The sequence below is a fragment of the Lepidochelys olivacea genome, assembly GCF_965140295.1.
Source record: "Lepidochelys olivacea isolate rLepOli2 genome assembly, chromosome: 1".
NCBI classification, from domain to species: domain Eukaryota; kingdom Metazoa; phylum Chordata; order Testudines; family Cheloniidae; genus Lepidochelys; species Lepidochelys olivacea.
Genome location: NC_140411.1, coordinates 100,822,762 through 100,845,182, shown reverse-complemented (window position 1 = coordinate 100,845,182; position 22,421 = coordinate 100,822,762). Strand labels below are relative to the sequence as shown.

The window sequence follows — 22,421 nt, the reverse complement described above, 5'->3', positions numbered from 1 at the left end:
CGCACTTCGGAGCTTGTGTGGCTGTTTGTTTATTCTGTGTATCTTCTAAACCAGGGGTTCTCAAAGTTCATTGCACCGCTGCCCCCTTCTGACAACAAAAATTACTTCATGACCCCAGGAAAGCCTGAGCCCACCCAAGCCCCACATAGTGAGGCCAAAGGCCAAGCCCCACCACTCTGGGCAGGGGGGCCAAAACTGAAGATCAAGGACTTCAGCCCCAGGTAGGGGGCCTGCAACCTGAGCCCTGCTGCCAAGGGTTGAAGCCCTCAGGCTTTTGCTTCTGCCCTGGGCAGTGGGACTCAGGCTTTGGCCCTGAGCCCCAGCAAGTCTAAGCCAGCCCTGGTAACCCCATTCAAAGGGGGTCCCGACCCACATTGGGGTCCCGACCCACAGTCTGAGAACTGCTGTTCTAGACCAGCAGTTCTCAACCTACAGCTCATAGGCCACTTGTGGCCCAATCAGCACACAGCTACGGCCCATGTGATATCCTCAGGGCCATGTAGGTAGTATATATATTGTGTGGATGAGGCCCACATAACACAGAGAGAGCTGCATATGCGGCCCACAATGGTAAATAAGTTGAGAACCACTGTTCTAGACTAATATATAGCCTTACTTCAATAGGCAGCTTTGCATATACACACAGACTAATGTATTATCACAATACATATATCTCATGCAGTGTATTTTATTTTCCTAATAAAACGAGTTATTTTTATATATTTGAATGATATAAAAGTTGAGTGAAAATTAAAAAAATGAATACTTTTTATAAAACCTGGGAATTTTTCAGTAAAAATTGATTTTGAACTGAAAGGAAGGGGCTTAAGTATCCAGCGCAGTTGTTCTCAGTACGCTGTGTACATGTGTATGCACACATGGTGAACTATGAACTAGATGCTACTAAAGTAAGCAGAAATAGCGTTTCTTTTCATAATGGCAATCTGTTATCGTTTTGTTTAGTTTGCAAACCAGGATTTCAAAGTACACATTACTGCTGAACTTGAGCTTTATCTTCAAGATATTGAACTTTAACGTATGAAATGCTGACGTCCATTACATTTTCACATGAACATTTCTTTATCAGAGATGGCATGATGTCTGTCAGCAAAACTTACTTTGGCAAAACATGCTTCAGAGGCCTGCAGAGGTAGTGAAACCACTCTGGGCCCTGAGCACCAAGGAGTCCAGTCCAGCAAAGAATTTAAACATTTCCCACTGATTTCAGTGAGACTGCTCACATGTTTAAAGTTAGGAACATGCTTAAGTGTTTTGCTGAATCAGGCTGTAGTGCTCAGTATCTTGCAGGGTCAAGCACTGTGAACTACAGAATCAAGCTGAATGGCATTTGCCTTTATCTTGTCTCTACTTCTTACTTTTGCCCTGTCTGTAAAGCAAGCTATAAAGGTAGCACACCCAGAGCTTAATTTGAAGCAGAACACTACTTTGGGGCTGTTTGATAGTTTGGTGTTACCTGGATTAGTGTCAGGTTTCAGAGTAACAGCCGTGTTAGTCTGTATAACGCGATCACAGACATGAAGGTCGCTATCTTAAAACAAAAAAACTTCAAATCCAGACTCCAGCGAGAAACTGCTGAATTGGAATTCATTTGCAAATTGGATACTATTAATTTAGGCTTAAATAGAGACTTGGAGTGGCTAAGTCATTATGCAAGGTAGCCTGTTTCCTCTTGTTTTTTCCTACCCCCCCCCCCCAGATGTTCTGGTTTAACTTGGATTTTAACTTGAAGAGTGGTCAGTTTGGATGAGCTATTACCAGCAGGAGAGTGAGTTTGTGTGTGTATGGGAGTGGGGGGGATGTGAGAACCTGGATTTGTGCAGGAAATAGCCCAGCTTGATTGTCATGCACATTGTGTAAAGAGTTGTCACTTTGGATGGGCTATCACCAGCAGGAGAGTGAATTTGTGTGGGGGGGTGGAGGGTGAGAAAACCTGGATTTGTGCTGGAAATCACTTTAGATAAGCTATTACCAGCAGGACAGTGGGGTGGGAATAGGTATTGTTTCATATTCTCTGTGTATATATAAAGCCTGCTGCAGTTTCCACGATATGCATCTGAGGAAGTGAGCTGTAGCTCACGAAAGCTTATGCTCTAATAAATTGGTTAGTCTCTAAGGTGCCACAAGTCCTCCTTTTCTTCCTGGATTAGTGATGATTTTATGGTCTGAACAAGCTTTACTGTATGTGTGATGCTGTCTTGTGTTGTTCATGACTGTTTTCCATTTGAGCTATGTATGAATCTTGGGACTCCTACATTCTTGTGTATTTCTTAGCTCTCCTCATCTTACTAGTAAACTGAAATATTAGTATTTGTTCCCTGCTGGCTGAAAGCATATTTAAAATTTTTTTTTCAGTCTGTACAAAATATCATAATTTTCTTTTTAGAACTTGTTTTCAATTTCATATTCCTTTGCACTGGACTAAGTATCCAAACAATGATGCCAAATATGAATCTGTGCCAATTACAGAAGTATTTCACTTCTCTCTATTAAACAGATAAATAAAAGGCAACCAAACTTCAAACACTAGGATGATCTGAAGTAAATTCAAATATTATGGATATTTTCCTATGTAGATACATTAAAACACCTAAGCATACAGACTGCAGCATGGCAAATATTATTCAGAGCTAATTTTTACAATGAGACTTTCTACGAATAGTAAACAATAAATTTGTGTCTCTATAGTTTCTATTTAATAGGGAGGTTGCTTTAGTATGTACTCAAACTTTGCTTAATATTTTTGTTTTCTATTTTTTTAAAATTTCTTATTCAGTTTACTGCCTGCACTTATATTTTCAAAACCCTTCCTTGTTCAAGTTTTTGTATATAGTTAATGCCTTTTAATTGATACATAACCTAAATATCTTAGAGTTTACTAATTATGGTATGGGACTTTAATTGCTCTACTATAGATACACAATACAAAAACAATTTCATTTAATTTTGAAACAAGTGTTTCAGAGTATAAAAAGCCACATATAGAGGTCTGAAAGTTTACTTACCCTGTACATACATTTTATCTGTAAAAATGCTTATGGCTAATGAATACTACCAAGTTTATAGTGAATTATTTACAGTTTAAATTAATTAAGATTATTTCTTAATAAGAGTATTGTGTTTATTATTTAGATAAGATTATTATGTTTTCCATTGTCTTGGTAAGAAATGTGATTTCCTAGTTTACATAAATTTGTTTCTCTCTTTTTTTTAATAGCGAAAAATAAGATGGAAAGAAAACATGGGGTTAGTATTTATTTTTTTAACTCTGAAAAGTGTTTGATTGTTGTATTCAAGTAACATTCCCATTGTTCCTAACATAGTACATAGACATGCTGAGACAAAATCTCTGCTGATGTGAATGGACATAACCCCAACGGAAGTCAATTGAGTTGTACCCATTTACATCAGCAGAGAATCTGACTCACTGCCTTAGAGCCTGATCCAATGTCCATTGAGGTCAATGGGAGTCTTTTGACTTACTTCAGTGGGTATTAGGTCAGACCTTGACTCCCAGCCATTGCATACACCTAAATGTGAGCTAAGAAGAGCAGGGTGGTCTGTGAAGAGTCCTAGCACCTGACACTGTGTCACATTTGTTTCAGTTAAAGTGAGAATGTTTCAGTGAGACAAAGTTTTATTTATCAGCGTGTGAAAAAAAGACATATGTATTTATATACTTCATGCAGTTTGTAACCAAGTCTAACACACCTTATGGATTTGGCTTTTCTCATGCTCAAACTGACCTAAATCCGCTTCCTTTCAGCACTGCTTGAAAAAGAGTATCCAAACCTCCCCGGGCCAGACAGAGTGTGCAGACATTTATCGCTACTCCTGATTCCATTCTACTGAGATCAGAGCTCACTTTTTTTCTTTCTGAAGCTCCCAACAATATCTAATTGCAATTTCCTTTAAATCTCAATATCCAATTCAGTTATCAAAAAAGTCAAGTTTTGTGGCCAAGGATAAAAAATAAAGAGAAAATCCTGAAATAAAAATGAAGCAGAATGTAAACACAGCAAATACGTTCACTACAAAAAGTGTAGCTACTGACACATAGTTATGTGATGTAGTTAAGCAGGACAAGAGCTTTACATATTAGGAAGACCTTTGTTCATCTGACTGCTCTGGTATGTCTGTAGAAGGGGTGGTCTGTTTGCTCATTTGTTGAAGATTTTATGCAATGTAATACAACAAAGTTTGTCAAGAAACTGTAAAATAAAAAACAAATTGCCTAGAGTAAGTTTGAATGTATTCTTTCCCATCCGTGTGTTTTATCATTTTTTATTATTTCTCTCTCAGTTGTAATCTTTACAGGAATACTTATTTCCATGAAGCACAAGGTTTCTCACTCCCAGCGCATGGACTACCATTACTGTATCTTCCATCAGTGTAGTCTCTTGGAAGAATGTCTCATTACCATGCAAGTGTAACCAGCTCTGAACTCAAGATCAGTGTTACAAAATGTCTCAGAACATACCCATCACTGCAGCAGATGTAATTCATAACAGTTGACAAGATACTGACCATCATACTGAGTTGTGTTTTTGTGAATGCCGTGGATTTAAATGTAGTATCACTTTAATATGGTAGATAAAAGACACTAGTTTATACTTCCAATGTGGTGGACTCAATAAGTCTTTCCATATCTAGCTTCCTTAATAATTGAGCAAATTGGTGGGAATTTCATTTGAGCTATGTTTAGAAGTTCCACTATTGACCAAAGCTTCTCAATTCACTAACTGCAGGCAGGATTTCCATTGTACAACTTCTTTCAATTGGACCTTTTTCGGCTGTTTTTCTTTGCACTGAATTGGATCTGAATTATTAACATTATTGCAATAGTCTAAATATAAAAATTACTGAAATCTCATAACATGATATCAAACAATATCAAAATGCCACTTTTCAACAGCAATTAATTCCAGAAAAACTTGACCTCTGGAACAATTGATTTTTTAAACCTCAAACTAAATTATCTCTTATATTTAGCCTGCATATTAATATTGATTGCTTTTTAAAGCCACTATTTGATAATCTTTTTCACTTTAACTAACTGTAGCTGACATACACAATTATGTTAATCTGTATTCAAAGATCCTTCTGTACTTGATCTTTTGCCACAAGGGTTATATGGCTTAGTATCAAGATTTCCTGTGATCCCTATACTAGCTAGCCCCACAAGACTGTATCGTCCCAGTTTAAGAAGTCTGAACTATGAAATATCCAAAACAAGTTGTAGTTTATGAAATTCTTCTCAGAAGTTAGGTAATTTCTTATTGTACACACTAAAGCTTTCCAAGATTTTTAAAAAGCAAGGTATTAATCACAGAATTGACTGAAGTCTAAGGACCTGATCCTCAATAGGTGTAAATTAACATAGCTCCATTGAAATCAAATGAAGATTTTCTTAAGATTTCATTCTGTAAGCTGCAGAACTAATAGCACCCTGCATCTTGCAGGATCAGGCCCATAGACAGTAAGCTATGAATAGTCATGGCATAAATATGAAAGGCCTAGAGCATTCTCCTGTTCCTTTTCTTGTTTCTCCACAGAAAACTCATTTTAAAATATAATTTGTGACACTGTTTCAGCTTTTCTATTTTCAAGGTACTGTAGTTACCTTGTAGTGTTCAGTAACAAAAGCTGTACTGCTCTGATAAATTATGATTTATAGCAGAGATGCCCACATTTTGAGACACAAAGGACTGTACTGAAAACTGGTTGGTACCTGACCATCATTCATACATGTAAATCATGTTATCAAAATTAAACAGTCATCCTATCTGCATCTACATTAAAACTCCTAGATAGATTAAGAGAAATTGCATGTTCATTGTCACCAGCAATAAAAACCTGCCGCTGATCAGTTTTATCCTTGCCCTGTAGTTATGGCAAGAGGACAAGATGCATTCTATTGAGACATTTTCAAAGTGCCCGTCACATTAGCCTTTAGGTTCCATGTGGGATGCTTTAGGTTGTGTTTTGGCCTTGCATGGAATATACTGTCTCCTGTTCCTATAGGTTTGGATTCAAACACCTTTTGTTATCCATCTGTTTTCCATTCCCCATTGGAATCCTTTTCTCTTAATTTGGTAGATAGAAAAATTCCTATATTTATAGCTAAAAATCCAGATCTTGTATATTTTTTTCAGTTAGCCCATATTTTAGATCTGTACTATATTTGTGGGACTGTACTGACACTGAGAAGGCCAGAGTTAAGATATGGCCCAGTAGTTTGTGAAGCTAGTATGCTGTTGCTGTTGAGATGTAGATGTATCTGTTATGATTCATACTACTCTATTATCCTGTAGAGGTACAAAACAACATTTTAGGTGATGGCACAGAGGTACTTGTCAAAGTCACAGTGAAAATATACTAGATAGCATTTCAGTTTGTGTATAAAAGAGCTTACAGGTTCCAGTTTCAGAGCAGATAAAACAATAATGATTATTGGCTCAAAAACGTTAACCATTATGCAGAGCATTTTAGCAAACAAAAGGTTTTTAAAGATCTGTGCACATATATTGGTTGTATTTGCCCAATTTTGTACTCTGTTGCTCTCACCTTAGTTCTCAGCATGCAACTCAATAATTCATGAATCATCAACTCTTACGGCTTAAAAGATCCAGCATGCAAATACTCACAGTAATATACTCATGTATTTGCATGCCTAAACTTTACCTTCACTGGGTGGAAATACTGGGTTCTACAGAGCTCTTTAATCTAGTGGGAAAAGGCACACAAGAACCAATATCTGGAAGTTAAAACCAGACAAATTCAAATCAGAAATCAGGCACAAATGTTTTAACAGTGAGGGTGTTTAACCACTGGAACAAACTACCAAGGGAAGTGGAGGATTCTCTTTCTCTTCTTGATGATTTCATATCAAGACTGGTTGTCTTTCTGGAAGATTTGCTTTAGTCCAACACTAAAGGTTCATCATTTGCACCTGAAAAGAGAGCTCTAAAAATGTCACTAGATTTTAATATAAAACTGTAATTGAATAATAACAATGTTTTGCATATTTTGGGATACTAGTCAGAACTACTGTAGACATTAGAAGCCTAGCACCCCAAATATGCAATATATGAAGTTTTTATTCAATTACAGTTTTGCCTAGCTCCATTGCAGTCAATAGATCTAACTACACTGGTATGCGATAACTGACCTGTAACTGGTAACATTTGTACTAACTCGGGCTAGAATTATGGATTGTGGCCAGATAATTATCCTCTTTATACATTTCATGGCTTTGTTGGAATTCACATTGTACCATTGTTCCCCTTCAGCCAAGTTGCCTTGGTTTTCCACTCAGCATCTTCTTCATTGTCATCAATGAGTTCTGTGAAAGATTCTCCTACTATGGAATGCGAGGTAACTTCCTTTTCAATCTTCACCCACTTTTGGTTTCAGTTACTGATTATCACCTCCCTAACAGATTGTTTTGTTCCCCCTTCTAGCTGTGCTTGTTCTGTACTTCAAATTTTTTCTCCACTGGGATGATAACCTATCTACAGCCATCTACCACTCATTTGTTGCTCTGTGCTATTTGACTCCAATCCTTGGAGCAATCATTGCTGACTCCTGGCTGGGAAAGTTCATGTGAGTGCTTATTTAAAAAGAAAAACAATCAAATGAAGGCATGACTGAAAAAAACAATGACATTCCAACTGTTGCTTTAGGGAAAGAGTGTTTTAAACCACCCTCGGGATTCAAGAATACTCTGTCAGGAGCTGGTGTTCGTGAATTCAGATTTGTAGAGAGGCTTCAAGTTTTAGTAGGTTTCACTCAGAACTGGAAGTGAGGAAAAGCTTGAGTCACTGACAGAAATGTTCACTGGGACAGAGAGAGTGTGCGAATGATTCAGGTAGGGCACTCACCAGGGAAGTGGGAGACCCAAGTTCTAATTCCTTTGCTGAATATTTAATTATTTATACACAGTAGAACAGCTTCAACAGGAGAGATCTGCCCCAGACTACTACATAGCCCAGTGGTTAGGACATTCACCTTGGAATGGAAAATCCACATTCAAATTCTCTCTCTGCCTCAGGCAGAGGTTAGATTTGAACCTGGGTTTCCAAAGTCCTGGGTGGGTGTGCTAACCACTAAACTAAAGGTTATAAGGGGTGAGGGCATCTCTGTTGTCTTTGTCTTTTGTGGGGGTTTAGGTGTGCTTTGCGCATGCCTACCTGATCAGGCCCTGAAGGCAAGATAGTCCAGCAATGCATAGTTTCTGGTCCCACTGAAGCTTAGGAGTTAGTTAGGCACCAATCTTCTGGTTGGTATCAAAGATTTAGTCAGCTGTGTGCATGCCCAGCCACTGAAATGTAGCTCTTTGAAGACTTTAATGGGGGAAACATAGGCATCTACAGGGTTATGTGGCAGCCAAGCAGGAGGTTGTGATTGCCCGTTGCACCTAAATGTTTGACTTAGAGGTCTAAAGTAGCACACTGTTTAAATCCCTGATCTTGCAAAGGCTTACTATGAGTTCAATTGGATTACTCCGTTGGAACCTGGAACTTGAGTCTTGGCAAGTGGCAATAATATAAAACTTTTGATTTACTTCTAAAATATGCTTTTGTGTCATTTTAAAGCAAAAAACTACACTGTAAAATTCATGAGGAAGGTTAACAGACAGGACTGTGTGGAGGTTAGCCAAAGTACTAATAATTATAGCATTAATATCATGGTGGGTCAATCCTCAAGTAACCCATCCACTGTACCTGTACACTATCTCTGTGTGGGAGTACCCTCAGAGACTTCCTCCATACTTTGTTGGACAGGGAGCTCTAGTCTGTGGAAGAGGATACATAGCATTTTTGAAATGTGCTGTACATACAAGTAAATTATACAGAACCAATTGCATTAATCAGGAGTGGCCAAACCATGGCTTGTGAGTGGTATGCGGCTCTTTTACAGTTAAAATGCAGCTCGTGGAGCCTCCGAGGTACCCTCCCATTCTCCACCTACCAGATTCAGGGGTGGGGGGAGCTCAGGACCTCTACCTTGAAGTGGGGTGCTAGGGTCGGGGTTTCTGCCCAACAGGAAGGGGTGGGGGTCTCAGGGCTTCAGCCCTGTGGGGTATGTCTGCTGGGGCTCAGACTTCAGCAGGAGTGGGGCTGAAGCCCTGAACCCCAGCAGGTGTGCCCCAGCTCTCAAACTTCTGAAGAGTGTCATGTGCAGCTCAGAGGGTAAGTAAGCTTGGCCACCCCTGGCATAAATTGTCTCTCTATTGCTTATATGGTCCTCATCACTGTAGTATCTGAACCTCCCAAATAAAGAACAGCAACAAGATTTTCTCACTGTCAGCTCAGACAAAGTCTCGCTCCTATCTGAAATGTTTTTCCCATTGTCATTAAGACTAATACCTAAAATTATTATAACTGACAGAGATTAGAGACAAATGTAGATGTCTGTGGATTTGTACTAAGAAAACATTCAGCAAAACATTTAATCACATGATTAACTTTAATCACATGTTTAAGTCCCATTGAAGTTAAAGTAAAGAACATGTTTAAGGGCTTTGTGAAACAAGAATGGACATAAGTTTAAAGTTATGAGTTTCTCGATCACACTACAATATGCACACTCAGTTGCCCAATGCAATGGCAACAGAGAAAGTCATGTTTGGTGCTAGCAGTCAGCACTACGATCCTGATGCTAGTCTTATATTTTAGTCTTTCATAGATGAATACACTTTAATCTAAGCGAACCAGCTAATGGGCTATTCTCATTATGTGTAGTTTTCATTATTTTCCCACTTCAGTTTCAATGAAGAAAATTAGAAAACTATAAATAGTTATGCACCCAGAGCATAGGTTGAATATTGTAGGTAGAATGCATATACAATTTAAATTTCACAATATATTCCATTTAAATTTCACAATATTACTTTTTTTCCTCACTTGGTTATTAAAGAGGAAATCACTGAAGCACTGGCAGATGGTGCAATCACAATATGTAGATGTTAAATAACATGCGTGAATACACACCTTTTTTCTAATATATTTTGTCTCATTACCTTACTTTAATTTAATTAAGGAATATAATTAAATTATTTATTTTGCTTAAGAGGAGATTACTTTTAAAATAAAGTATCAAAAGTATAACTGGTATGGGATAAATTGTTTATTATTCAGGAAATGTTTTGATATATTTACAGTATCTTGTGATAAGATTCTCATAGCTATTTCATGGTGGATTTATTCATCCTGTTTATTCTAACCAATTATCTTTCTGCCTGAAACATTCTTGTGAACTAGAAAGAAATCTGAGTTAGCTGTGCAGCTAAAAAAACATATTTTCTGTCTTCTTCCTTTACAACAGGACCATTGTCTCCCTGTCCATTGTTTATACCATTGGACAGACGGTCATGGCAGTAAGTTCCATAAATGACTTGACAGACTATAACAGGGATGGAATTCCTGATAACATTCCATTACACATGTAAGTTGCATTACACATTTCTGTCTTCCAGATTAATGCATGATGGAATAATTTAGTTCTTTAATTTACTGTACTTGTTACTTAAATTGTCTAATGATCAGCTTCTCCTTATTTACTGCTACTTTTATAAGGAAGCTGTCATATCCATGTTGTTATATGACCCCTATAATGTGGCAAAGACCACTGAAATTTATATTGATCTGCTGCTTAAAAACCTGCCCTAGAGCAGCTTGAATTTACACAATCAATTTCCCCAAGATTGCACAGTTTTAGAGAAGAGAACCTATGAAGTTAACTACTTAAACAGTTTCTCCCTTTTATTTTTATGCACCTGAAAAGTTTCACAGTATATGTGCAAAATTCAAACCATACTGATTTCACTTAATTTAAGTGAGGCAGTCATTTACCTCAAGGCAGACCTCTTTCATTCAAATGTTATTTTAAATCTGAACTCTGTAAGAGAATGACTACAAAGACAGACTAACTCTATTTTGAATATGAACTATACATTTTGTGAGTTTTGCTAGTCAGACTACAGATTTTCATCACTGCACAAGGTCTGTGCAAAATAGATTCTCTGAAACTGTGTAGTTAATAAAATATCCTATTTTACTTTCATCTGATTTTGGAGCTGGAATTTTAACATCTAGAAATATATTATGCAACATACGACACCATTCACTTTGCTTCATAAAACTATATCTTGATTTCCAAGGAAAGTATATCAGACTCCTGAATAAAATAGAGTATTTCTCCCAGATAAATGAGCCAAGAAAGAATATCTTAAGAACAAGCTAAAGTTCATTACTTTATCTTTGCTTTCTGGCACAGCAGAATATCATGTGCTAGAGACTATCCTGCACTTCCAGCACAGAAAGCACAGGCCAGGATGAGCAGGGGAAAAGATGGTTTTATGCCACCTTTCTACTGCCTGCATTCTGGGATGCTGCAGGGCCTGAAATGGCCCCGGTATAACGTAGCTCAGCCCCAAGAGCTGCTTTAACTTACTGCAGCTTTGGGTGAGCTGCCTATAGGCTCTCTGAAGTCCAGAATCCCCATAGTGCTTAGTGCTACAATTGTACCTCCATCGCTAATGCACCACCTTGTGTCCCTGGCCCCAGCATGCCCTCCAAGTTGGTGCATCTAATCGGGGCAGTGTAGGGCTGCTTAACTCAGCACTATGCTGTTCCTGCACTGGGGTAATTCTTCCAGCCCATTACATTTTCTTCAAGCCAACCCAGTGGCATATATAGACCAGAAACTGGTCAATGACATTTTTGAATGTTAGGACACAGTTAAGAATTTCTTTGTTTAATGCTCTTGCTATTAGCAAGCATGGGCATTTCTCCTTGTGTGATGTTCCTTTACCTATACTAAAGTAAACCGAGTGACATTTTCCCCCTTCCCCAGTGGTCTGTCTATGATTGGTCTGATCTTAATTGCCTTTGGTACTGGTGGAATCAAGCCCTGTGTATCAGCATTTGGTGGAGATCAGTTTGAAGAGGAACAGGTAACAATATTTTTCAAACATAGTTGGACTCATATTTCATTTTTTAATAATAATAAATATACATCTTCAGATGGTGCCCATTGCTCTGGTACTTGGGTGTCCAAAAGAAGAGCTAGATACTACTACTGTGTTCTCTACAAATACATACACTGTGTCATCAGTACTAATTATTGAGCTGACTCCAATCCTACATTGTAATTTAGGCCAGCAGAGTCTGATCAACATAATACTGACTAATCACGTTCTAAATAGTTCTTTTAAAATTTATTTTCTTACTCTCACTGCAGGAAAAACAAAGAAGTAAATTCTTCTCTCTATTTTATTTGTCTGTTAATGCTGGAAGTCTCCTCTCTACTATAATCACTCCAGTTCTCAGAGGTAAACTTGCACTGATGTTGTCTACAAACTGGTTAAACAGCAGAGCAAAAAGAATAAGGCAGCGGGGCTGGCTCACTTATTGGATTAGTACTGGATAAAGGTATTTTAGTTTTAGGCAATTACTTTGAGTCCACCCAGAAGTCATTACCATCTGATGGCTTATGAGACATGTTTATAGTTTCAGCTTATTTCTCATGTAGAAATGTCAGTATCGTAAAACCTCACTGTCATAGTTGATGCTAATTGGCATCTTTCTTTGCAGTCTCAGAGAGGCTAAAAGTTGAATGACCATGGAGACTGCACTACTTTCACACCTGATAGGAAGGTGGGGAAGCCAGCACTGTGACTCTTTTGTAGCTCAAAGAAGGCTTTGTTCTACAGTGATATTTAACACAGCATCTTTTAAATCACCACTAAAATCACAAAAAAAGGAGAGGAAAAGAGTATCATTAGATTTCTCTTTTGTGGGGGGGAGGGAAAGGAAAGAAGAAAGGGAGCTTTTTATTCAGAGGCTTAAGGGTATTACAAAAGATGCACACATACATAATATATAGACACATACACACTTAAAATATACAACAAATTAAGTCAAAATTTTACTAATATCAAAATGGAAGTTTTTATGTGTTCTAATTATGAAGGTCTCTGTGATTTTTTTTTAATGGAAGTGACATCCTGCTAAATATAAAGCAAATTCTAAATTACCAGTATCTGGGTTCATTCCTTAATAAACTGTACATGATTAAATATACTTGTTTTTCTGTCCTTCCTTCCTATGTTTAACTCTGATTATATAGTGTAGTGACTATTCAGACATGCACACGCATACATATGTAAGTGGAGTATGTGTTTTGCTGTATGATGGATTATAGGTTTTATTGTCATGACTTTGGAATGGCTGCTTTCTCAAGAATGGCAAAGCCATAAGTGAATTGTACAAATGATCCCAAATAAGTGTAGCTCAGACTTGGACCTTTTGATTTCTGGTATTCTGTTCCAGTTCGTTGCTGTCATTTTATTATTAGTTAACACAATTTGCTATCCTTCCTAGGATAGATGGCAGATGAGCATATGAAAAAATATATGAGACCCTTCTTTGCTGATATACCATTGAAAATGCCTTCTGCGGTTTGAACAGGAAGAGTCAACCAAAGGAAGAAAGATAGGACTTTATATAATGGTTTGACTAGAAAGCTGACTAAACTGTCAGAGCAAGACAGATTAGTTGCTAGCAGGCTATACTCATAGGTAAATTTTATAGCTTCAATGTTAGCTGACACTAGTATACAAAACTCCTAACACTGTTTTATTTCCTTCAGGTGAAGAATGTGGAATTCACACCAAGCAAAAGTGTTACCCACTAGCCTTTGGAGTGCCTGCTGCACTCATGGCTGTTTCATTGAGTATGTTGCATGTTTTCCATTTTATTTACTGCATAAATTATCTTTATTATATTGGCCACTTTTTATACGAGAAGGGCAAATAAAACTACTTGCTTAGAAATGTGGAGTTAAAGGGGGAGGCTGCCTTATTCTTTATAATCCAAAGTTCCTGAGGTAACATTTGCATTACTGCAGATTAACATCATACAGAGAAATATATATGCACGGTAGAGAGCTCCATGTGTTGTAATTGCTTGGGTGTGCTGCTGCAGTCTAGAAAGGGAAAGTATAAATATACATTTATGTACCACTGATCAGGGGTTACATAGCGTTATGGACAAGGTTCAAACTATGGCAGAAATATTAAAGTAGAAAATTGATGGAGTACATCTCCTCAGGTTACTAGTCCTGACTCCCTCACAACATCCCAAAACCTGATTGGGGGTAAGAGAGATCTCATATTAGAGGCACAAATGAAGGGTTAGGCTTGGTACCTTTGCTCTGGAAATAGCAGTCAAATCAAAATCTGACAATTAAGGAGAAATTGTCTAATAAAAATAGTTTTACTATTAAGGGTCAAATTGTGGCCTGGCCTGCGTGGCAGTGCCAGACCTTAAGGGAGTGCAAGATGTGTCCCCATGTGCCCCTGCACCAGCTACCCACATCGTGGGTGATTGCACCAGAGGAGAAGCAAGATCCACAGATCTATTACATCCCTCTTCATGCACGTGGATGGGAGTGGACAGACCCTTGTTTCCACCCCCCACAATGTACATTGCTGTGCCAGCATCTCAGGGAGCCTGCCCTGTTCCTACTATAGACCTGGTGCAGTTTACTCCCTCCCTGGAGCAGCGGGGGAACTTCCATGAGAGCAGCTCCAGAGGCAGCACAAGAACATACTGCCCCTTATCTGTGTTCATGACAAAACCTCAAATAAACCCTAAATGTTCTGCATGACACAGTTTGCTTTAGTTTATGTGGTACTATCAGGAGCATTCATGGGCAGTAAATAAATGTGAAAGCTTTAAATAAGGGAGGTTTTTCAAAGCTTTCATCAAATATCCAAAATTAAGATGAGCACAGAATAGAAATAGAATAGAAGTATATTAATCAGTAATTGCAGATGCACTGGTGAAATATTGCATTGTCCTTCTGTATCTAACCATTTACTTGATTGTGAAAAAACACTGCATTTTACCAGCTGCACTGCTCAATGAGCATTGCAGTCCAAAGACCAAGGAATTATTTTGTTTTAAGAAGCCTTTCAGAGTTCCATAGAGGATAAAATAGCTGCACTATCCAATACACTTGCTCTTCCAAAATTACATCTTTAATTAGAGGTTGTATTAGTAAAATACAGCAGACCCAGACCTAAGGCCCCTATGTGTTTTGTTTTGTTTTTGTCCTTACTCAGGCAAACTTCCTATCCATTGAAGACAACATATATTTGCCTGAATAAGGACTGCATAAGAATCTGTTTACAAATCTGATAAAGTATATTAGATTGATTAAAATTAATTGAAAAAATATGTTAATAACTGTTTTATTGCTCTTTAAAATGCTGTTTCCCACTCAGGCTTGGTTTGTTTTAACCTCTTTGTCATTATATTTTGTATACTAAAGTATTTTCCTCTAGTTTCAGTCAATCCTGAAATGCTTTTCTGTTTACTCATTGTAGTAGTGTTCATACTTGGAAGCAAAATGTACAAGAAAGCTCATCCTCAAGGCAATATAATGCTCCAGGTTTCCAAATGCATTGGAGTAAGTAATGCCAGACTACCTGGAAAAGCGTGGCTGGACTTTTCAAATGGAGTTGGTCTTTATTACCTATTGATAATTTTTATGACATTCATAAACTTTGTAGGTTTCAGAGTAACAGCTGTGTTAGTCTGTCTTTGCAAAAAGAAAAGGAGTACTTGTGGCACCTTAGAGACTAACCAATTTATTTGAGCATGAGCTTTCGTGAGCTACAGCTCACTTCATCCAAGTGAGCTGTAGCTCACGAAAGCTCATGCTCAAATAAATTGGTTAGTCTCTAAGGTGCCACAAGTACTCCTTATAAACTTTGTAATTTGCAAACTGTTTATTCCATTTCAGTCAGGAGTAAAATTCCACCATAATGTTGCAATTATTTCTGTCACAATTAATCTGATCTTTTGGTGTAAAAGAAGATTCTGAGTTTTTGATATTCACTCTGATTTCTATTTGTTTTTCTTAATTGAGCCTAACACACACACACACCTTAAATTATCCTGTGTTGACTTGATTTCAAATCATCCACTTTTAAACAATCCAGCTGCTAAGGTCTCTTAATTTCAGTAAATGTTAGTTACTATTATGTAATTACTTAGTTGTATTATCATGATTCCTTGAGGCCTCAAGCAAGATCAGGGCCCAGCTGTGGCAGAGACTTCAGTGGGGCTTAATGCAGGTTCCCTCAATCCTGATCTGTAGTACTCCCCTGTTATTCCAGTCCTGCGCTCCCCACATACAGGTCTGCCAGTATAACTCTAGCACAGCTACGTAATATTTTTTGTTGGCATGAGGAATTCATTAGAAAATACATATTAATGTTTCATGTAAACAAAATTTATCCTTAAAGTGTAATTCCATTCTGAAGAATTGCTGTGTAAAACTGAAACTATCTTCTTATTTTATTAAACACTGAAAGTGTACTCTGCAAAAACCTGTGTAGACAAGGCCTCAGAGAATTGTCAGCAGCACCCAGCGTTAAGAGGCAATACCTATTTTTCTGAACTGCTTGGTTTCTTCTGATATTGGGACTGTTTTACTGAATCCACAACATATGAGACATATAGCAGAACACTTCCTTCAAGTGTTTAAAACAGTTTCATAGAAACATTCACCTTTTAATAATAATAAAAATAAATTAAAAATAAATTGAAGAATATAAATTGCTCTGAAAGAAAGTTTCTCTTATTATAATAAGTCACTTTAACCTTATAGTTACAAATATTTGTTGCGTCATGTTTAAATGGTATTCAGTGTAATTAATACAAATTTATTAATGTTCTTTTCACAGTTTGCTGTCAAAAACAGGTTTCAGCATCGCAGCAAACAATTCCCCACAAGAGAACACTGGCTGGACTGGGCTAGTGAAAAGTATGATGTAAGTATCATTTGTGTGTACACGAGCACATGTGCATGGATAGATAGATAATGCCTTCCTCCCTTTTTTCTTTTTTGTTCCATCTGCCTTGTTCACTAGTTACGCAACCCCATACCAAATACAAGGGGAGCTAATGCTGTGTCTGTCTACAGTAATCAGAAGCTAGTGCTCTAGCTAGATCTTACTGCTCTAACAAGACAGGATGGTTACCATCATGGCTTAATGTAACTTCAGATTGTCCTCCAGGTATCAGGGCTCTGTGCATGATCACATACTGCACTGAGGAAACTCTAGTGGGCTGAACATAATTATATTTCTCTCAGAACAAATACTTAAAATTACCTGGTAGCAGTTTCAATATGATACCAAGTATTTTATCTCCAATGTAGATTTTATGGCCTTAATATAAACGATCCAGCTTCAAAATACACTTTGAATGAAAACACACAATATATATGATAACACATGTGAACAATGCACATTACACTAATGAGGATTGTAGTCAATGCCCAGTGGACTCCATGGTCATGAAATTTGTCCGTGAATCCACTCCAAGCTGCAGAATTGTGTGAATCTAAGCTTACATTAAAAAAATATAATAGGGGCAAATTCTCAGTTGGTGAAATTGTCATAGGCTCCTCAAAACCAATGACCTATAACAATTCACACAAACTGAGGTTCCTAGCCCTCATGCTTGTGAAAATAAGCTTGAAAATATGAATCAAGTGTAACCAATGCAGTAATGTGTTGCTTTGCACAGGGCCTTTATTATAATATGGCATCCCTTCACTGGTAATCCATACTGAGTTCAAACTCCTTGTCATGGCTTTTAAAGCCCTACAGCTATTCAGCCCCAATCTATGTCTCCTTTTAGGTGGCATCCCACACTCCCTGATGATTTTTCAATGGTGACACAAATCTCAACCTTCCTTCTGTTTCTTCTCTGATTCCTGCCTACATGACATCTTATACATAGCCCCCATTCATTGAAAACGCTCCTCAGAACCACCTCATCGTTCAAATCCCTCTTAAAAATTTGTTTCTGCAACATCACCTATCAGAAATCAGATAAATAATACAAACTAACAAAAACAAAGTCTAGTTCAATGTAACCATCACATATATGTAGAGACCTTACTGAGTAACAGTGGACTTTATTTACATAACCCCCTTGTCCTTTCTTCACACACACACCTGCACACGTTTTGTCCGTTTATTCCCTTCACCTTAATTTAGGCCCCAGTAGTGCAAAGACTTACACACGTGCTTAACTTTAAAGGACTGTAAATAATTCCATTGAAGTCTAAAGCACTACTCACAATCTGTAAAGTTTAGCAAGTGTTTAAGTCTTGCATGATCAGGACCTTTATTTCTAATATGAATTAAAATATTATATGAATAGCAATAGTATGAGTAAAATATGAATAATAGTAATAGTCTTAGTATATATATATATATATATATATATATATATATAACTTGTGGTTTAGTTGAATTTACCTATTTTTAGCAACTTTTTTATTTACTGTTCTGCACTATAGAAACGACTTATTACACAAATTAAGATGGTCTTGAAGGTGCTTTTCCTGTATATTCCTCTCCCCATGTTCTGGGCACTCTTTGATCAGCAGGTAAGGTAGAAAAAAAATGTAATTTTTTTGTAAGTACATGTACAATTATATTCAGTCATTACGTTATGAAATCAGTGGGCAGAATTTAAATTGGTGGTAATGAAAAATGGTACTTATGAATTTCACAGTTATTCATATACTGTACCTATTAAGTTATTTTATTTATCTCTTCTATTATACACTAACTGCTTCTTGTAAAGTTTTACCTGTATGATCAATTAATATTTCAAACATATATATTACAAAATAAATCTAAGTTGACACAATGTCAGCAAAAATATTAAAGATAAAATCCTCATCTCGGTTCCAGCTCTTATATGCTGGGTAAAAAAGACCAGAGCAGCATAAAAGGCCTCTAAAAGCCCCAGTTCTGTCTGGAGGAGGATTCTCTGAGTGCAGACACTGTGGAAGACAGCCATAAAGCTGCTCTCCAAAGACCCCATTGCAAGTCCAACATTTTCCTTTAATAGTTCAGGATCACACCTTTATCAAAGATTGACAGAGAATAGTAAGGAAGTAATCTTAAGAAAAGTTTTTGTCTTACTTTATTATTGATTCCCCACCCTCTCTATTCTTCCCTTTCTAAAAAAATTCAGAAGTAACTACAGCAGACTGCTTTATTGTAGAATTTCATTATGATTTTGCTTTATTAAGGGATCAAGATGGACATTACAAGCCACAACAATGGATGGAAACTTTGTAGGTTACTTTATCTTAAATTTTTAAAGATTTTTTCACATTTAATTTGTTCTTATGCATTTTGTTAGTCTTCTAATGTTAAAATATATTTACCTTTTCTTTTCCTTAGGGAGCTATTCAGATCCAGCCAGACCAGATGCAGGTACACTAAACTACATTTGTGATATTTTTAAATACTCCCCAAAGACTTTTTTTTAAATCACTATTTAAAAAAAGACTTTGAAAAGTGCTTAACTTCTTTTTCTGGATTTTTACATCCAACAGACCGTGAACCCGATTCTGATTGTTATTATGGTCCCAGTTGTAGACACTGTGGTTTATCCTTTAATTAAAAAATGCCACATCAATTTCACGTAAGTTAATTCATATGCCTGATTTAATCTTTCAGTGTATTTTAATGATTTATCTTAAAGTGCTGTGTTGATAATATTGTGACAGAGCAAGCTTTCACTAAGATAAGGAAATCCAAGGTGTAGAACTATTAATAATGAGTTAATATAAAAAGTATTTTATGTTTCTGAACCACTTAGTTGCAATCATATATAAAGCTCCAAGAACAAAGAGAAGGAGAACCCAGCTGCAGGGGGGCAAACTACAGAGTGGAGATGAAATCCTGCCCCCTTTGAAGTCAATGCCATAAATCAAACTGACTTCAAGAGAACCAGGATTTCATCCTGGTTTCTTCCTTTCTTCATTCTTTCTTTCTATTTTGTATTATAAAAATAGACACATAGTTACTCCTATCTTGTGCGAGTATCTTTTTGCCTCAGAAGTGGAAGAAGCCAGATATACTTTCTGGTAGATCTTAGACTGCACTTTACGTTGTGAGTAGAGCTGGCCAGGAATTTTTCGATTAATCACTTTTTTGTAAAAAATGACAATTCAGTGAAAACTAAACTGTTAGCAAAGTAGGGTCAGGTCCAATAAATTTCCTGACTCAAGTAAATGTTAAGAAAAAAAGTTTGGCAAAAGAGTGTCAAAATTAAAAATTTCATTTTTATGGTTCAAAATGACTACTTCTTTCAAAATTTAAACTATTTAGACTGAAAAAAAGTTGCAAAAAAGGGCAAAATCAATCAAAACAAAACAGTTTGATTGATCCAAAATGGTAAAAATTTGTTTTTTTGGTTCACGAGGATTTTTGAGATTTTAACTTTTTGTCCAGAATCAAGACAGGTAAAAATTTTGAACTCTCAAAAATATTAATGGAAGAGAAAAACCATTTCCTCATCAGCTCTAGTTGTGAATGCTGCTATTTATATCTTCATGTAGCATGATCTGTTACTAGCAATACAGCATGGATAGGAATGCAGTTTGGAAAGATGGAAAAGGTTCATTGGCTGAAACAACTAAGGGAAAAGGGTACTTTTTTCAGCTGAGTTAGCTCAATCAAGCTGGCTTAATAGGGTTTTTAAGTGTGTTAAGTTAGCTTGATTTGAGTTAACTCAATTGAAAAAAGAACTTTCCCCCCAAGTCTAGATAATTCTATACACTATAAAATGGGTCTTCCATTTTTAGGAGTCATTCTAGGTTAAGACTCAGTGGCACGAAGACATAAAGTTAGGCTAGAATTCAGCCAGATGCTCTCTCATAACTGAATCTTAGGGAGGGGTGATCCATTATAAAGAAGCTACATGAATTTTGTTACTGGGATTCATTAATTAATTAATTAATTAATTTTTACAGGGTTTCAAATTAAAGTTCCCTCTTTTTGGTATTTACAGTATATTCCTGAGTTCTTTCTCTGATTCTCTTGCTTTCCTCATTGAGTTTATATAAGTCTACAATCCATGTTTCTAGTACTACAACTGTAGTGTGCCCAACAAACAGTCACAACTGATGTAGGGGAATTATTGATAAATTTAGTATCAAATAAAGCAATAGTAAAAGAAATTTAAAAATCAAATTTCCTGACTGTGTACTGTTCTTTTCTGATCCATTTATTGTAGTTAGCTTTTATCCATTTATGAAAATTGTTGTGGGAATGTGAAACTCCCCTATTGCAAACCTGCTGGCCCTCCCATCCTCTTCCCACTAAGATTTTGATTACATTAGAGAGACAGAACATTTTATATTCTTTACTGGGAATGAAAATGTTACTTGGCTCCTTCATACATGGGCCCTCCACAGCCATAGTTTGATGCCATAAATAAATAGTTTGCCCTAAACTGACTTTTATTGCCATGGTACTAAATGTAATCATTGCTTAAAATGTCATTAGACCTAAAAACCATATCTCTCCAAATTTTTTTTTAGTTCAGTACTTTTCAGATTTTAACATAGTAGTATATGCATAATAAGTAATCTTCCTTTTGTACAGGCCATAACTATGCACTTCTGTAGCTCTTTTTATTCTTTGCAGACTTAAATGTGTTAAGTTCCCTTTCTGAGTAAATCAGACTTTTTAGGTCAACTGTGCAAACCTAATAATTGTTCAGATGATGGCTAATCATAGAAATGAGCCATATAGATCTTGAGCAACAGATTATTAAACAGACTAGTGATGTAATTTCAAGGGGTCTAGATTTCCCTAAAGGGTAACTGGGAACTAACACTGAGATATGTAAGGCATAACAGGGTATCTTCTGTAACCATATCAGTACTCACAGGGTAATAATATACTAACAATGGTTATCTTAATGTTCTCCATAATGAAATGGAAAATCACAGCTGAGTTTTTGGATTAAAACTACTCCTAAAATTCATGTTTTTTGTTGCTATACTAGGCCCCTAAGGAAGATTACAGTTGGTATGTTTCTTGCATCTCTAGCTTTTGTTGCTGCTGCACTGGTACAAGTTCAAATTGATGTAAGTTAAGCCAAACACAACCAAATGATGATATTGCTATTTAGCTTTTTAATTACTATGCAGATTTTGGTGAGAGTGCAAATGGTCCAAACCATAGCAATTAATAATTTCTTTCTATATGAATTAACCAAGAATGTTTTTATAAAAAATAGAGGGAAGGGCACGTATTGGTATATATGTGTTATGGAATGTAATGTGATCTATGATAAAATTAATAAGCTAAACGAGTTCCTCAACAGCATATTCATATCTGTCTTTGTTATGGGTTTTTAATTGAAGTTCAGAGCTTAAAATCAGAAGACTTAATTGTTTGGTTTGTTCAGGAATTCTTTTGCATATCTGACCTTTTTGATTTGTTTTGAGTGGAGGGTAAGTGTGACACAACCCCAGAGCTATGTGATGTCACAAATTAAGAG

The 22,421-nt window shown here is 36.6% G+C and overlaps 1 protein-coding gene across 2 annotated transcripts in view; it reads left to right on the top strand.

The window, feature by feature from the left end:
* The window catches only part of SLC15A1 (solute carrier family 15 member 1), a 43,644-nt gene that overhangs the window by 8,389 nt on the left and 12,834 nt on the right, over positions 1–22,421 (top strand). For both annotated transcript variants that reach the window (XM_084627542.1, XM_084627543.1), the window contains exons 2-15: positions 3,236–3,264; positions 7,311–7,395; positions 7,482–7,623; positions 10,348–10,467; positions 11,878–11,977; positions 12,265–12,355; positions 13,675–13,758; positions 15,416–15,498; positions 16,781–16,867; positions 18,409–18,498; positions 19,153–19,197; positions 19,307–19,339; positions 19,462–19,550; positions 21,924–22,005. In XM_084627542.1, coding sequence (XP_084483668.1) covers positions 3,236–3,264; positions 7,311–7,395; positions 7,482–7,623; positions 10,348–10,467; positions 11,878–11,977; positions 12,265–12,355; positions 13,675–13,758; positions 15,416–15,498; positions 16,781–16,867; positions 18,409–18,498; positions 19,153–19,197; positions 19,307–19,339; positions 19,462–19,550; positions 21,924–22,005 — 1,160 coding nt within the window. The remainder of the gene's footprint in view (positions 1–3,235; positions 3,265–7,310; positions 7,396–7,481; positions 7,624–10,347; positions 10,468–11,877; positions 11,978–12,264; positions 12,356–13,674; positions 13,759–15,415; positions 15,499–16,780; positions 16,868–18,408; positions 18,499–19,152; positions 19,198–19,306; positions 19,340–19,461; positions 19,551–21,923; positions 22,006–22,421) is intronic.